Raw genomic sequence first — 18,233 nt, 5'->3', positions numbered from 1 at the left:
ACACCGGGCTGAGCGGTGCGGCTGACACTCCAAAAGGACAGGATGTCACCCAGAGAGACCTTGACAGGCTTGGGAAGTGGGCCTGTGTGAACCTCATGAGGTTCAACAAGACCAAGTGCAGGGTCCTGCAACTGGGTTGGGGCAACCCCTGGTATCAATACAGGCTGGGGGTGAAGGGATTGAGAGCAGCTCTGCGGAGAAGGACTTGGGCGTACTGGTGAACGAAAAGCTGGACATGAGCCGGCAGTGTACACTCACAGTCCACAAAGCCAACTGCTCCCTGGGCCGCATCAAAAGCAGCGTGGCCAGCAGGTCGAGGGAGGTACTCCTGCCCCTCTACTCCGCTCTGGTGAGACCCCACCTGGGGTGCTGCATCCAGCTCTGGAGCCCTCAGCACTGGAAGGACACGGAGCTGTTGGAGCGGGTCCAGAGGAGGCCACAAAAATGACCTGAGGGCTGGAGCACCTCTCCTATGAGGACAGGCTGAGAGAGCTGGGGTTGTTCAGCCTGGAGAAGAGAAGGCTGCGGGGAGACCTTATTGTGGCCTTTCAGTACTTCAATTGGGACTATAGGAAGGATGGGGGTGACCTCTTTAGCAAGGCCTGTAGTGACAGGACAAGGGGTTAGGACACCCTCTCCTAAGGTACTCGCCCGCACCCCCCGGCGTGCCGCCAGCCCCGGCAAAGGGAAAGAGGGGCGGGCTCCCACCGCCTCCCGGGCCACCCTCCCGTCACGTGGCGGGGGGCGGGGCGGCCGTCACGTGAGTGAGGGGGGCCGGAGCCGGCGGCCGGGCTGGAGGGGAAGATGGCGGCGGAGAGGGAGCCTCCGCCGCTGGGGGAGGCGCGGCCCGCTGACTTCGAGGAGCTGGAGGAAGGCGAGGACCTCTTCACCAGCACCGTGTCCACCCTGGAGGTGAGAGTCCGCCCGCCACCGCGGGCCCCGAACCCCGCCGCCCGGGCTGGCCGCCGGGCCCTCCCCTCCGCTGCCTCCCCGGCAGGCCGCCGGTGCCGCGCCGCTGGCCGCGGCCCCCGGCCCCCAGCCCCTGACCGGGACCGCAGACCCCCGGCCCGGCCCCGCCGCCTGGCGCTGTTCCGGCAGCGGCGGCTCCGCGGCGCTCCCCTCCCGGCGGGCGAGTGGCCTCGGCCCTGCGGGGGCTGGCGGTTCTCCCCGGGGCGCCAGGGGAAACCGAAACTCTTTCCCCAAGTGCCGCTATGCCGGGCCGCCGCTGTCCCGCGCCCTGCCCCCGTCTTGTACCGCCGCGGCAGTGCTTCCCTCGACACACGGCCACAGTGTCGCCGGTGTCCCCGTGTGTCATCCCCCCTCCCCAGCTGCTGAGGCTTTGCGTGGATTCGTAAAAACCCGCTTTATGCGCTAGGCCCCTTCCCGGGGATTCGCCCCCTTCCCGGTGGCACAACCGGGACGTACGCGCTACCCCGGGCAGCGGGACCGGCTGGCGCGGCGCCGCCTGCGGTGCTCACCCCGCGCCCCCGAGCGGGGCCGGCCCCGGGACGGGGCACGCCGGTCCGGCGGTGGGGAACTCGCCGCTGCTCAGGGAAACTCGAGTCTGAAAGGTCTGAAAACCTCTGGGAAGCACATCTCCAAACGGCGCTTGCTTTTTGTGTCACGACTCTGGCACAAAAAGCCCCCAAACAGCTGGATGCGTAAGTAGGTGCTCGATATGAAAGATGTTTGCATCTTCATTCGTTGTAGTGGGGGCTTTTCTTGCTGAGTTGTTGTGGTCGTGTTTGACCTGTGTGTTTTGCCAGTATCTTCTAGAAGAACTTCACTCTTCCTGCACACAGTTGACCATTTGAAAAGAAAATTGTTCCTGTTCCTCTTTTCCTGAAGAGTTTCCTGTCCCTGACCTTTATAGCAATAGGATTAGTGCATGTTTCTTTGTTTTATTCTGGCTGTTCTCTGTCCTTAACAGAAAAGGCCAGAATACAAAAAAGCTCTTAAATGTACTTTAAAGTCACTTGCCTTTTCTCAAGCCGCTTTATTTTATTTCCGTTTTATAGATGCGTAACTTGTGCATTGGTAGAAAAAGATACATGGAAAAATGCTATGAAGGAATAGCAAATGATGTCAACCTGCAGTTGACAAGAATTGTATCAATAGGCTTCTGTGCATCTGCGTGCAATACAGTATATTATTCGTGTTGGTTTTGTGTGCTAAGGAAGACTGCAGTTTAACATAAGGCATGTCTTTACTGATATGATCTGGAATTAAAGCTAGAAGAGATATGAGTTAGTGTCTAAATCATAGTTAGAATGAGAAGTTCTCATCTTAATGATTAAAAATAGTTACTGAAAATTCCTCTAACTGCAAAAACTGGCAAAAAAAAAAATGCACTGCGTATTGGATAGTTTGGCTGACTATTCCATTGTACTGCTTTATTTTTGTAGACAGTCTATTTGGAAGAAAGTAGCAGAGTAGGAAAGGGAAGCCTCTTTGCTTGAAGAGAAGCTTTGAAAAGCCTTGTCAATAACACTTTTTTTGATGTCTGATCAGCTACAGTGTTTAGGGAAGAGCCTTGATCTTGTGGTTTTCTGGCAGATTTGGAAGGAAGAGATCATGAAAACTGACTTTGAACTTCTCAGTAGCTTGAATGTAGATCATTTAACTCAAGTGTATAGGGCACCTTAGTCCAGAGAACAAGTGTCTCATGGTGTGGGCCTCATTAAACTTCTGTCTTGAGTGTTGTTTTAACCCTGTAAATATTAATGAAGTAGCTGTTTCTAAATAGCAATGGAGGTTCTATAGTAACAGCAGAATGGTGTCATGCTTTTTGTAGATGATCATGTGTTTGTGTGCTGATATGAGAGGAGGAACCATGGCAAGGGATGGTGAGGTCAAGAGCCAACATATATGAAGGAACTGTGGTACTTTGAAAGGGTTCCCAACTGGTTTATCCTAGAGCTGTCCGTTTGCTTTTTGCATGGTTAATTTCAGCCCCGTCCTATTTTTTTCTTGCTTTCATTCTCTCTGGAGCTCACAAAAGGCATGATGTTCCTTTCTTACCTATTGATTTGGTTGTACAGTGGAGAAGCTATAAGATTTCTAGTAGGTCTTCTGAATAGCTTCCATGTTCATAAAGTCTCCATTTAGAAAGCAATGCTAACTCATCTAAGTTTGTTCTGAAAAAATATAAACTTAATCTATGTTATGAACAGCAACTCTGAAATATTTAAATACAGAAGGGCTTACTGACTTCAGTGGCTTATCTGTATAATCAAATGGAGAATATTGCTTATTTCAAGTTGAATTCTGTGAAGAAAAAAGAAGCTGCAGCTTCAGCTTTCTTCAAACACATACTAAAAGTCAATGTCCTGAATTAAACGTTCTTAATTCTAGAATATAAAATGTTAAAAGATCACACTGAGCTGTAGCACTTGGAGTTTCTGGGTTGGGGCAGGAACGTTCTAGGACTCAAAAACTTCCTGGGTGACAGGGTATGAGGGGGGCTTCCCTTTCTGTGAACATATGGCACCTATGAACTCTGGGCACCAGGCCGGAGCAGCAGCTTGCCCAAGTTGGTGGGATGCTCATTTCCCTGTTAGATATCCACAGTGCTGAAGAGTAGTGGAATGGTTATTTGGTTTTCATTGTGCCAATCATACTGTAATGTCTCATGGTCTGCCTCCATTAAACTCATGGTCACTATGTGGTCTCTAGCTGCCAGAGTTGCTTTCATCAACGAGAGCAGCCAGGCAGAATCAGATGAATGGTCTAAGCCAAGACTGTGTTCACAGCGATATTCAATGGTGTATGCCATGTGAAGAATATTGCTGATGATTATATGTATGTGCTGGTAGTCACCTGCAGTGCTGTCCCAGCTACCAGGCTTTTGTAGCTCAGGGACTTCCTGAGCCCTAGGTAACATTACAATATTAATAATCTTCCATGGACTTCTCTACTTGCTAAATTTTCAAGTGCATGTTTTTTTGTGTTATTAAAAAAAAAAAGGCATCCATGATATATACAACAAGAAGTTCTGGAAGTTCACTATGTATTACGAGAAGGATCATCCTCCTATACAAGGTTGTAATGAACAAATTGGTGATTTGCTGTCTGTGTCCCCTGCCACTATTAGGCGAGACTGCAAAAAACTGTATGAAATTAAGTTTTGATGACGTATATGGAAAAAAGCATGTTAGATTTTCTGAAAAACAATGTTTAGTGTAACTCTCACTTCATAATTTCCTCCCTCTTCCTCCTTGCCTTAGCTGCCTTCTCTGCCGCCTTCCTTGTTTATCTGTTGTGCCACTTCTCACTTCCCTAAACTTCTTACTCATTTCTGTATTGTCTGTCTCTGTCTTTTGTAAAGCAGGTGCCATGTGAACATGTAGCTGAGCTGCCACCTACTCATTTCAACTGGTATTTATAGTCCTGTTTTTGTAATGAAAGAATACATGGAGGGACTTGAAAACAATGAGTAAGCAGTAGATGTGGTAGTCTGTCAAGGACTGTCATTTAGGGCAGGGTGTGTATATAACTTCATTGCCAGTTTATGTCAAAGATCTGCAACATGCATTTGGTTTTTGCACAGAAGGCAAAACATTAGATAGGCATAGAAGTCCAGGTGTCTTTAATGATATCTGTTGAATTTAAGAGTGACAATTACAGAGGAAGCAGTAAAGACTGCATTGGAATATCTGAGAGGAAAATATTAAGCCCTTCGACACTGTACTGTATCTCTGCAGAAAACTAAGTCTGTATCGAAGATTAATTACTGTAATTTTACTTGAAATGTGTGTCTTGTTCCTTGGTGTTAAATCCAGGCTGTAATGGAAGCATGCAGGCATTTGTTCTAGTGTGATTGCTTGTGTCCTATTACTTTCTGCTGAAAACATTTCTGCCTGTTGACTCTCTTCCCTCTGCCCATGCTGTGATCTCTGAGCTTCTGTAACCCCGTTTCAGACAATCGGCCGGGTTAACTCAAAAAGCTAGAATCATATGATGGTCAGCTTTTGTCAGCCTACTGTGTTCTGACTGAAGGAGGCTAGGAGGGCTTCAGGCAAGTTGTTGAACTGGTTTGGGGAGGACCTTACGATTAACAGAAGGGAGGATGTCCAAACATCTTGGGCTATGATTTCAGCCAACAACAATGTGAGAACTTGTTCTTGTTTCTTCATATGTCAAAGCTATAAAATACTTAGTTATTACTGTCAAATGTAATGCTTAATAAAGGAGGGGAAAATTGAACTTGTTATTGCCAATGTGAATTAGAATGGGCCCATAGGCCTCTCACCAGAAATGTTTTCTCTAGGAAGCAAGTAAAGCAGAATCCTAACTGTCCTGCATACCCAATGGCCAGGACATGCAGGTCTCTTGATTGTTGGATGCTTCACCTGACTTCCTTCCAACTCGGGAGTCGCTCAGAAATTTTGCAGGCATGAATCTTTCAGGAAATGGACATGTTTCTGACAGTTTGTGAGTTGTTGGCATCAAGTAAGTTTTAAAATCTTTACACAGCTGTGCTGTCCATGTGTGTCTGAGCCATGAGGCTTTTTCAGTCTCATCTTCCATTTCTTGTCTGATCTTCAGACTTTCACTGTGCTAACTTCTAACTCCTCTGACAACCGTCTTAACTGCTGTTTGTTGTGGGTTAGCCCCAGTCAGCAATTGGGCACCACAGAGCTGTTCACTCACCCCTCCACCCCAGTGGGATGGGGGACAGAATCAGAAGAGCAAAAGTAAGAAAACTCATGGGTTGAGATAATAACAGTTTAATAATTAAAATAAAATAGTAGTAGTAATAATAATGTAATGAAAAGGCAAACAGCAAGAGAGAGAGAGGTGAAACCCAAGGGCGGGGGGGTGGGCGGGAAGTGCTGCGACCGCTCACTACTCGCCAACTGCTGCTGCCAGTCCGTGAGACACAATCGCTGCTTCCGTCAGCCAATTCCCCCCAGTTAATATACTGGGCATGATGTCATATGGTATGGAATATCCCTTTGGACAGTTTGGATCAGCTGTCCTGGCTGTGCCCCCTCCCCTCCCTGCTTGTGCACCCGGCAGAGCATGGGAGACTGGAAAAGTCCTCATCTAGCATAAGCACTGCTTAGCAACAACTAAAACATCAGTGTGTTAGCAACACTATTCTCATACTAAATCTAAAACACAACACTGTACCAGCTTCTAGGAAGAAAATTAGCTCTGTCCCAGCCAAAACCATGACACCATTTTAGCTGTACTTCACAGAGGTAAAAGATCAAAGTTGGGGTAGTGTCCTTTAGTTTGCACCTGTAGTAGGGTGTAACTGGAATAGCTTAATATTCCAGTTTGAGTGTATGGGTGCTTTTTCTGAGAGGCTGAATAGCACCCTCTGACCCTCTGTGTAAAATAATCAGATTATTAGGAATTATTTACTCCAATTTCTGATACATTCAGGACTGTGGCTTTCTGGGTTTCATAGCTCCTCAAGAACTATGTCTGTTTTCAAGATAAGAAACTAAACTTTGAAAAACTCTTTAAAACAAGCTGAATTTGTGTCCAAAGTTACAGTAAGTGTTCATAGCATGAATAATTAAGAAGTTTCTACCCATTGTCTTCATACAAAGCCCCAGCTGTTTATGAAGATATTTAACCCTATCCTTAATTTATTTTGTCTGAGAACAACAGCTGTTTAAAAATAGCAAAGAGCCACTGAAAGACTGAAAGATTAATGGGCCAGGAAATACTTTATTCAGCTGTCAGCCTGTTGCAGTTTAACTCCAGTTGCAGCTGAGCCCCACACAGCCGCTCGCTCACTCCCCACAGCACAATGGGGGAGACAATCCGAAGGGTAAAGTGAGAAAGTCTGTGGGTCGAGGTAAAGACAGTCTGATAGGTCAAGCAAAAGGCACACATGCAAGGAAAGCAGAAGGAGGAATTCATTCACTCCGTCCCATCGGCAGGCAGGTGTCCAGCCATTTCCAGGAAAGCAGAGCTCCATCACGTGTAACGGTTACTTGGGAAGGCAAATGCTATCATTCCAAACATCCTCCCCATCCTCCTTCCCTCCAGATTTTATTGCTGAGTATGGTGTAACCTGGTGTGGAATATTCCTTTGGTCAGTTGTGGTCAGCTCTCCCAGCTGTGTCCCCTCCCAGCTTCTTGTGCAATCCCCAGCCTCGCTGGCAGAGCAGTGAGAAACAGAGAAGGCCTTCATGCTGTGTAAGCACTGTTCAACAATAATTAAAACGTCCTCATGTGAACAATATTGGTTCAGTCACAAATCCAAGCCATGGAACTATACAGGCTATTATGAAGGAGATTAACTCTTTCACAGCCAAAAACAGTACACAGCTGAAAGGATATTTTAAAGCAAAGACATGCTACCTGTAAATCATTCCTAAAACTAAACTTCACTATCTACTATTATTAAAAACAGAACTTAAGATTTATAACAAATATAAATTTATTATATCTATAAAATAAATAATACATAGGATACCTGTTTCAGTGGAAATCTTCCGGTAAGAGTCACTTCTAGACTTTGTGTCTTGTATACAAAGTATACCAGCTGCATGAATAAGCTTTGCTTCTTGAGCTTTCTGAGGTTCTCTTACAGCCTGTTTGTTTGAGTTCTCTCCTTTTGTGAGTATTCTCCAGTTGCAGTTAATGGAAACCGAGGTATGTGAAATTTGGAGGAAGCTGTCTGTAACTGATCCTGTAACTACATCTGTGAAGCCTGGTGTCTCGTGCAAAATTCTTGGCTTTCTTGACTAGTGCCAAGGGCAGGATCTTTCCCAGCTCTGTAACAAAGAGAAGCTCCACAATCCTACCAGGACTTGGTATCTTTCTTTGTATTTATGGCTGTTCCCAGGACGCCTCTGTTCCTTCTTCAAAGTGGGAATGGCTTTGTGTTGTCCTCTGGTTAACTTGTTACCTGAGGCATGCAAATATTTGTTTTCTCATATTATGCCATACCTTGATTAGTTTAAGTGTTCAAGGCGAATCTTGTGTCTGGTAGAGTTTCTTTTTGCAATGAGAAGCCAGGGATAGTCAAATGTAGTCATCAGTAACCAAACTAGCTACCTCAAATAAAACTGAGAAGATAAGCTGGGGGAATAACTTGTAGGTGTGAGTATTCTCAGAGGGCTTTTTTCCACCAATCATTAATCAACAGCAGAATTAAGGGATAAAGCTGAAAGCCATCTGCTGTGTGCAACAAGTGATCAGGAAGGCTTTTGTTCCCTGTGCCTGGCCATGCATGTTACAGCTGTATTTCATAGAGGGGAAATTACAAACATAGCCTTCATGTCACGCTGCATCTGTGGTCGAGTAGAGCCCCCACTATGTCATAAAACTCAGATATATCAAAATGTAATTGGGCTGCTGTTCGAAATTGAGTAGCAGCAAAACTGGTTCGGAAGGAGGGTAACGTTTTCATGAAGAATTGCTGTTACTGATAAAACTTCAAACTGCCTGAACCTCACAGGGAAATCAAGCCTTTCTGTGCTCTGCTGTTCTAGCTGAAGTACAAGACCTAGAACTTGCAGCTCTACGTGGCACTGCCTAGAGAGATAGACTGTTTTTTCCAGAATATGCTACTTCTGAGTTCTCAAATCACTTAAAACTGTTAGCTATTGCATGGGACGCGTACTGTCTATGCTATAATTTGTAGAGTAATGAAGCGTGTCAAGTGGTGAGGTTTTCTTGAATTTCCTAGTCCATTTGGTCTAAATTAGTTCCAAGTCTTGTTATAGAACTTAAGGATAATACTTCAAAGAATGAGCAAATGCACCTTTATTACCCCAGAGCACTCTGTTTGCTGTGGGATCATTTTGGCGTTGGTTTAGTATGAGATGAGAAGTGCACATGTGGATTCATTGCTTGTAAGGTTATAAACTCTACTACCTACATACAGTTCCCATGTGTTCCCGCTGTGACTTTCTTTGGAGGCTCTAGGGCAAAATCCAACAAGCAGTTTGAGAGGCTGCTCCTTTTGTTGCTCATCACTTTGGTTTGTTTATTGGTTTCCCGACTTCTTTTCAGAGAGTGTTGCAGCCTTTGACAGAGGGAAAGGGATATAACCTGTTCTGTCATTTGAATGGAGCAGTTCCTTGTTGCAACCGCAATGTGGTTTAGAGGAATATAAATTTTCTGGTATTCTTGTATTTGCTTTTATTTTTCTTCTGCCTTCAGCAAGCAAAACCTTGGGCTAACACCTTTCCAGATTGAGAGAGTCTTGATTTCATATGTCATCTGAAAAACAATTTTTACTGTGTCTGAATTTGTCTGGCAGCATTTCTACTGTTTCTTGCTTACCTCCTCTGCACCAGAATTTCAGGTGACTGACGTCTGGATAGATGTGGGGGCCAGGATCTTGCTCTATGCTGCCTGAAGTAAAGCAGCAGTGTCATACTCCATGTCAGGATGTACACTGCTTTTAGAGAGCCGGCTATAAGGAAGGCCTCTCTCTTAGAACTGTTGCCTCTGCTGCATTGATGAGTGTGCAAACACAACCTGGACAGATTTTTTCAGTGGCTTTTCAGTATTTTGGGGGCTTTTTTTGTGTGTTAATCTTTTGTAGCCTGTGGCATTTGTTGAAGTGTAGCCTGAAATGTTTACTATCTCTTTTGAATTCTGGTTCTGAACTTAAATTATGACAACTCTATGCAAAAATGAGGAAGCAAGCAGTGACACAATTTTTAGCGGCTGCTTTTAAAGTGCATTCATTCATTAGTAAATATGATGATGTTGAAAACTCTTTAGCTAGCTATCTTGGGTGAACCTGTGAGCAGTGAGTCTTGCACATTTTCTAGAACTATTTAACAACCATAGTTGATACTTATGCAACAAGGGTTTTCTAACTGAAGCACTGATCTTTGGTTAGGTGTGTATTTATTTTGTGAGTAAGCTATACATTTGGTAGCCCAGCTACAGTACTGATTTAATTTTCCTGAGTGTTTTCCAGTATTTCTCTTTTTCACAGGGCAAGTTCTAGTCTTCAGTAATCTAAAAGAACTGTATCTATGGCAAGCCTAGCTTTTATGTCATTACAGTGTGACCCTAGGTGGGAATAATTCCCAAATTCAAGCTGTTGCAAAGATATCAAGACTTCTTATGGCTGCAAGCAGCCTTGGATTGTTTGAATGGCATTAATGCACTCTTTTAGTCTCTGAAAAACTGGTATAGAACCCTTGGAAATGTCTTTATTAATTTCCTTCTGTGCACAAATCAAAATCTAAATACAAGGCTTTGCAAAAGGAACTTAAAAATCGAATTACTTTCACTGATACTAATAAACTTATTCTAGATATTTCTGTAGCAGCTTTTGTTTCATGTTAATTAAACCTGAGGAAATGGGTGACACTTTTTTTTCTCTCCAACAAAGAAATGAAAAGAGCTGTTGACTAGCTCATATCCTTTGTTCATTGTTACCATGGTAGGAGTAGGAAATGGAAATAGCTGACAGGGTTTCCTTTCTGTACATCTTGCCTTGTTTCTTTGCCATGAAAGAATGCTTGTTGCAATAATTCTTATATACTGACACATGGCAACTGGTTCTCTGCTACTCATTTCACTTGTTTTTTTAAACAGTCAAGTCCTTCATCTCCAGAGCCAGCAAGTCTTCCTGCAGAAGACCTCAGCACAAACTCCAATGGTCCAAAGCCGGCAGAAATCATGCTAGATGATGACAGAGAAGACCTCTTTGCTGGTAATTGCTCTTTTCTTCTCATGTATTTGCATAAACTCTTTTTCTCTTGGACTGGAATTAAAGTCCTTTTAGGGGAGGGAGGGTTAAAACCTTTTTATGCTGTAAAAGGTCACTTTTTTTTGACTGTAAAGAAAAATGAAGCAGTAACCCAGCAATGGAAACTTCAATTTTAATTTACGCAATTTAGTATTGTAAGAAATCTTAATTGTCGCTTAACCTGTTGAAGGTATGCTTCCTGGAAAATTCACTTAGTAATGAATTAGTGCTTCTAGCTGTCATCAGTCATTCTTTCCTGAGTTCAACATCATGTATTTAGTTGAAGTCCTATGATCTTCTGCAGTATGTTGTCAAGGTTATGAACTTGCAGAAGTAATACACTAAAAAGGAAAATTAGCCAAGATTCTTCTTTGCCCAGAGTTGTTTGTTTTACCATTGTTAACATATCTTACTATTGATTTATATATTGTAAAACTGTTTTGAAGTGTAGCCTTTCATTTTAAACTCAAAGTAGAAAACTTAATCTTGCTTAGTAGTGGAAATAAAGTGATATGTGACTTCTTTTCAGGATTATATTTGGTTTTGTTAAAATTTTGTTGGCAAAATTAAAATCAGGAATATTTTTTCACGAGATTTGCCCATGTTGTCTTGGGTGTAAACACTTCCATTACACTCTTGATGTTACTTTTTTTTGGTAGCGTAACCATTAATTGCTCTCTCATATATTGCATTAGTGGCACTTTGAGGAACTTACTTAGTAGGAAAGTTTAGTTTAAGTTTCTAAACAATTTGACAATGACGTATGGATCTTTTTCTTAAGGGACGTTAGCATTAGGTTCGTTTGCTAAATACAGGTTTCTCGGTGTGTACGGTCAATGCATAGCGTGGCAGTGTTAGCTGGTTAGTGACGTGTTCTGCTGACAGTGATAACAGTATTTATCGTTATGTAATTAACAATACTCAAATCTGTGTAAAAACAGGGCTTAAGTTACATCCTAGTTTTCTGCTTAATAAGCACACATTAGTTGTCCCAATCTTTTTTCGAATTACAAAGAAGTATAATTCAGATCATATTGCAAGCTGGAGGGTATTTCCTTTTTCATAAGTCTCATAAGACTACCTTTTATTGTGAAAAGGTAACAAACTGGCATATGGGACCAGTCTTATCATTTCACTAGTGCATGATTCTGTCTGTATTACCTGACAGTACTACATGTTTTGGAGAAAGGTATGTGAAAGTTTTGATAAATAATCAGTCAATAGATATCACACTTCTAATGCTTCATAATCAGTGTTGGGTTTCAACTGTCCTACTGTGGATTATGGTTGATGTCAGTTACATGTGTAGGAATATTAAGTATTCAAGAAAGGAGGTGTGATATTTGGAGTATCTTATGTACGTCAAAAGATGGTTCTGAATGCTGCTTCGCGGTACTAACACTTTTCCTATGGAGTGAGTCAGTGGGCAGTCTGCTTTGAATACAGCCCCCATCTCAACTTCATTGATTCCCCGATGTAATAATTCAAAAAGAAACTTCATAGCCTTTAGTTCTGGGTGTTCTGTATACATAGGTGTATGCATGCTCATTACCTCTGTTCTAAACTTACTAAACTTACATTTGCGTATATTTGAACTTATCTTTGCTCACAACGCTGTTAAAATCTATTAACTAGTTTATTAACTCTCTGAAAGTGCTTTGAAAAAGGAGGAGCGTAAGGAATAGAGGGTAATCCTGCTTTTGGGTTTATATTACCTGAGCTTATGACTTACAAAGACCAGCAGTGATTTAGCCACGAAGCTCTCTAGTACTCATAATTTGGTTACTTAGCTTCAGTATATGAAGCTGGCTTTTTATAACCATAGAGCCATCTGGCATGGATATTTTAGGAAAGCCAGTTCTCCTTTGGATAATATTAAGAAAAAAGGTGGTTGGAGTAAATATTGAGGGGATCCAGACATAGGAACAAATGTTAGCAGCCAGATTGTTTCAACTGAAATGAATGCTGTGAGGAAAACACACAGAAGTGATTTAATGAGTCTGAGTTTTGCGATGGAAGATATTCTTTTAAATGCATGCAGCACTGAACTGAAAGTATCTAATGTACTGAATGTCTAACACAACTGAGACTGGTCTATCAAAGGGCAATTTATATATAGACTGAGGCTAGTACAAACTCTCAAATGGGGGGAAAAACCAAGTGTGATTTATGGAGCCTAAGACAGAATGTAACATCTTTCACATAATACAGTTGTACCCTAGTGATGAACTTCTGTCTTTGTATCACTGTCAGCATAGGCATTCTCAAAAATTATTTCCAATTTGTGTTCCAGTGCCATCCACTCACGAGTGTAACCATTTTTTCTTTCTTAGGACTGCTTTGCTAGACAGTGATGTTAATCCATCTGATTAATTTTCTGATACTGGTTTGCAACGAATAGAAACAATGTGAGAAGGCAGCATAACATGCTTGTTTTCTTGCTTCCAGCATGATTGCCTAAGCCTGGCTTTCTGTGAAAGCAGGACTTAATATACAAGTTGAGTGTGGCTGGGCTTTTTTCTTAAACATGTTGAAATTCCAAAGAAACCTATCATCGCACAGCTTATAGGAATGCATAACCGGAGAGGAAGAGAATAAGGTTCCACAGTTTTCTGACTTACATTGTTTCTTCATATTGAAAATTAGACACTATAAAATCCAGGTCAAGGAAATCCTATGGATGGCTCCTGAAAGGAGAGACTGACTCTTTGGAGCATAAATAATTCTAGTTTTGCAGACTTATTTGTAAAAAATTGTGATGTTATGCCTCTCTAGCTATTGTAGGCTTGATAAGTCTTTTTCATTATTCCATTTAATAATGCAACCTAATAGAAAAAGAGGTGGGGGAGAACAAATTCTGTGATTTCTTGTACTGTTTTAATGCTGTTCAGAATCTGGGGGGGGGTTTAGGCTTTTTTGGCTATACTAAAAGCCTCTTTGCTGTTGTGTTTCTGTAATAGCTACAGGGTAGTATATGCAATAATTTTAGGTACTCATTACCTTTTGTCTGGTGACTCATAAATGTTTTGCTGAACTATTAAAACTGGGTTTCAAAGGTGGAAGAAAATGTTTTTTTACAGAACTGAGAACAACAATACTAATGAACGTGGCAGCGAAATTTACTGGTCTCCACTAACAGATGGAAAACACAAACTGCCTTGCTAAACCCTCTTAAGGACTTTCACCCTTAGAATAAAAGTCAGTGTGTTGATATTTGGTCAAGATAGAATTACTTTATCTTATAGAGCTCTTACATATGGAGACTATAGAATCACAGAATGGTTTGTGTTGGAAGGGACCTTAAAAATCAACTAGTTCCAACCCCACTGCCATAGGCAGGAACACCTTCCACTAGAGCAGGTTGCTCAAAGCCCAATCCAACTTGGCCTTGAACACTTCCAGGGATGGGACGTCCACAGCTTCTCTGGGCAACCTGTTCCAGTGCCTCACCACCCTAATCATGAAGAATTTCTTCTTCAATCTGAATCTACCCTCTTTCAGTTTAAAGCCACCACCCCTTGTCCTATCACTATATGCCCTTGTAAAAAAGTCCCTTTCCAGCTTTCTTGTACTTCAGGTACTGGAAGGCTGCTATAATGGTCAGTGGTCAAAATCAGGTAGTATTAGGAGTATCTTGAGGATCTTTGGAGTGTGTCTTAAAACCTGGCTGTCCATAAGCTTTTACTGTAGAGTGAAGAACTAGATACTGAATTAGTCTTCCAAAATGTTGGCCTGAAGTTCTGTATGTGGCTGCAGAAATGTGCCGTGGACTGCCTGTGCAAGACATAGCTGTCTGTGCCTTGTGCCTCCGGTGCTCATAGATGACGAGCAGGACTCTGAAGTTATATCAGTGTTCTGTCACCATTTTCAGAGAAATGGAAAATTAAAATTTTTCCTTTTCCTTAGTCTGGTAAAGATTACTTTTTATGATGTTCTGCTTTTTCAGCTCTGACAGGTGTTTGGGGATGGATTGTCTTATGCAAATATCTTGCTTTTGTGTCCTGGCGGAACATCAATGCTTTGAGAGTGGTGATTTTGTTTGTTTTTGTTTTATTTTTCTTCATATACTGATAGATTTGTCTTAGTCTTTTTTCCTGGGAGTTGATACAGAAAAGGAGATGCTAATTCTGTGGACCAGAAAAGACATGTACTTTAAGCCCAGCTGAAAATCAAAAGTTTATAGCCGATGGTGTCTGTCAGGCTGTTGTCATGTGGTGTGTCTGATCAGACGAGTTTGGTGCAGATGCCTTGCTGCTTTTTTGAAGCTGGTTGTTCAGTTCTAGGTCTCTTCTGCAAGATACAAATGCATGAAAGTATGTGAACCTACAGTTTTGCAGTCAGAAGGGGGCCTAATTAGTGTCTGACTGTTCAGTTAAAACTATTTCTGTTCTCATTAAGATTAATCTTAGTACTCCCGGTATAACAGTGAGGGTGATAGGCTATGACTTACGTGTGGTAGTTTTCACCGTCAGTTCTGTTAGGGTATCTGTCTCTGAAATATTGCTACACCTGGAGAAGCCTTTTTTTAATAACTTGTCCTCCATTCTGGACAATGGTTTCTACTTCAGTTTAGTTCTGTGTTTATGTGATCACCTGAGTAAACTTTCAAAGATAATAAGCCAGTTTAAACACTTGAGCCATGTCAGAATTTTAGAGGTCTGACATTTAGAAGTGTGACCAGTAAAAATAACTTACTCAGCTGAAGTGAGCTGCTAGTGAGGAATTGCAAACTTGCACTTTCTAAGATGATGTTTGACAAGTATTCATAGTGGAAAGTAAAGAAAAAAGAGCTGTCTAATGCTGAGATTGAGCCGCATGCTTGAGTGCTGATAGAAACTTGGTGTAGTTGGCCATAGAATGTTAATTAAGCATAAATAGTTGTCTTCTGCAGCAGAATGAGATGTTTTCATGTTCCTTTGGAGCTAAGCGTCTTGACAGTGATCCATAACAGAGACTGTTCATGGATTGTAAAGTAGGTATTTATGTGTAGAAGTATTGCAGCATTAGATTGGTGGGAGTGCTTAATATGTGCTGATAACTGCCGTAGCTGATATGAGTGTTGGATCTCAATGTTTTCCACCTAAAAGTTGGGCAAAGCAGTTGCCTCCTTTTATGCCAGAAGAGCTTATGTTTTTGAGAACTTCCCAGGAAAGCAATACATCTAGATTTCACTTTTTGTGCAAATACTAATACAGAGTATTTAAAAACGAAACAAAACCCCTACAAAACCACAACCTAATACCTAAGTTTTCATGGGAAAATAAAAAATTACTAAATCAAGCAAATGTTTCTGAAAGTGCCATAGTTTCTACTCTGGAACCTACCAAATACATCTTTCCGTGGGGAAAAAACCCACAAAACAAACAGAATAATTGTCAATGAAACTTTTTAATCTGGGCCATGCCATCTTATTTCTCAAAGTGAAAGAATGTATATCAGAAGCAAAAATGCCACAGTTTGTCAGAACAAATCTGTTTCTTGGGAAATAGATCTTCAGCTTATGTACCACACAGAGACCACTTTTCTGAGCGGAAAAATAGCTAGAAAGTGTAAGGGCCTCCTGTTGTTACATACAGCTAATACATCTTTTTCCCTTCAGAATCTCTTAATAGTTGTCTTTTAAACAAAAAGCACAACATCCTTATTTCTGGTCTGCTGTGCCTTCACCCCCTTCCACTGTCTTTTCCATTTCACTCTTCTAGATTTACATAATGTCCAGGATGCATGGAAACTTAGGGGTAAGAGGTAACAGGAGGGAGGATGGCATAAATTATCTTTTCTTCTTCTTAAAAGAACTGGCCTGCTGCTATCAAACAAACAGATAATATTTTCTCTGGGTAAGTTACTCCAGGAAAATAGGAGGGCTAGTAAGCAGCACCAAGCAACCCGGGGTCACACAGCTTTAGAAATACTGGTGCAGACAAAGTCTAATGTTGCTGGTCTTGCTGAAAGGAAACCTCCTTGCCTTTCCAACTGCTTCTTCCTGCTGCTTTCTGTTTTACAGAAACAATGCACCAGTAGCAGTATCTTCATCCTGATCTGCAGAACAGTAGCAGGGGGGTGATCCTGGCTGGAGTTCATGTGATACACAACATAGATCAGTTCATGATACTAATGGGTGTGTGGATACAAGTCTGAAAAAGGGGAGTGCTGGGAAGGAGTGTGCTTCTGTTTCATCTGGTAGCGGTGCTGCTTTGTTACATTGAATTCATACTTTCTGCACAAAGTCATACTTCTACAGTAACAGGAATGTTTTCTCAGCTGATGAAAGTGAGAAGTCTATGTGCTTTCAATTGTTTCACAACTTGTTTTATAAGCGTGTCTAGAATTGGAAGGTACAGAGAAGTACTTACTGGTGATTAATGCTTTGCTTCCCAAACACACCTGCTGGAATATAGCTGGTGACAGAAGAAGGAAGAATTGAATTGGAATGGCTTTTGTATTTTATCTTATACATATGCAATGTGTTATAAATATATAATCTTTTTGTGAGAAATGTTTTTGTGAAACAGTAATTTTTGTAGCCTATATGTTGAATGCTGTTAACCACCAAAGGACAGAACTACCTCTTTTCTGTTTAAATATTTTTCTCCTGCCAATCTAAAAGGGTGGTGGGTTTTTTTTTGTGGTTTGTTTTTTGGTTTTTTTTTTGCAAGTGCCTCAATTGCAAAAGCATGGCTTCCCAGCTGATCTGAGGTTTTGAATTGAAGTTCTTTATTGATTTAAGATGCAGTATCATTCCTGTGGCATTTGAGGGTGGAGGGCATCAGCAGGGTTCTTCAGAAAGGCTTAGCAGTAAGAATTAACACTATGGTAGGAAAATAAATATTTTCAGAGAAAGCCTTTAGATAATCTTTGTTCATATTAAAAATGGAGAATATAAAAAGGTGCTCACTTTTAAGCCTAGTTTGAAAATAGTATGGAAATCTGTAATTTGAAATTAGGAAGAGCATTGCCAGCAGGTTGACAGAAGTGGTCATTCCCCTCCGCTTAGCCCTGGTGAGGCCAAACCTGGGGTGCTGAGTCCGGGTCTGAGCTATCCAAGTCAAGGGGAGACATGGACAAACTGGATTGAATCTAGAGCAGGGCCATGAAGATGATTAAGGGCACGAAGTGTACAATATGTGTGGAGACTGAGAGAGCTGAGGCTGTTCAGCCTGGGGGAAACCTACAATACCTCCTGGGATGGAATGGAGGGGAAGGAGCCAGGCTTCTCAGTATTGCCCACTTACAGGACAAGAGGTAATGGACATAAATGTTGTGGGTTTTGGTTTTTTTAGATGATGAGGGTGATTGAGCACTGGCACAGGTTGCCAAAGGGGGAGGTGGATTTTCCATCCTTGAAGGTGCTCAAAACTGATCTGTGTGTGGTCCAGAGCAGCCTAATGTAGCTGACCCTGCTTGAGCAGAGGGGTTAGGCTAGATTATCTGCAGAAGTCCTTTCCAAGCTCAGCAATTCTGTGATATACACCAAAACAAAGTGATGACAGCAAACTTTGTCAGCCGCAAGCCGGAAGGAGCATCTGCTTCAAACGAGCTTAAGGCACAG

At 42.1% G+C, this 18,233-nt stretch overlaps 1 protein-coding gene across 1 annotated transcript in view; it reads left to right on the top strand.

The window, feature by feature from the left end:
- The first annotated feature begins 765 nt into the window (after window positions 1-765).
- The window catches only part of SNX2 (sorting nexin 2), a 36,192-nt gene continuing 18,724 nt past the window's right edge, over window positions 766-18,233 (top strand). Inside the window, exons 1-2 of the mRNA XM_064439365.1 lie at window positions 766-912; window positions 10,531-10,648. Coding sequence (XP_064295435.1) covers window positions 805-912; window positions 10,531-10,648 — 226 coding nt within the window. The 5' untranslated portion in view covers window positions 766-804. The remainder of the gene's footprint in view (window positions 913-10,530; window positions 10,649-18,233) is intronic.

This window comes from Phalacrocorax carbo, chromosome Z, assembly GCF_963921805.1.
Source record: "Phalacrocorax carbo chromosome Z, bPhaCar2.1, whole genome shotgun sequence".
NCBI lineage: Eukaryota > Metazoa > Chordata > Aves > Suliformes > Phalacrocoracidae > Phalacrocorax > Phalacrocorax carbo.
The sequence above is the reverse complement of the archived record's forward strand: the minus strand, read 5'-3'. Positions and strand labels throughout refer to the sequence as shown.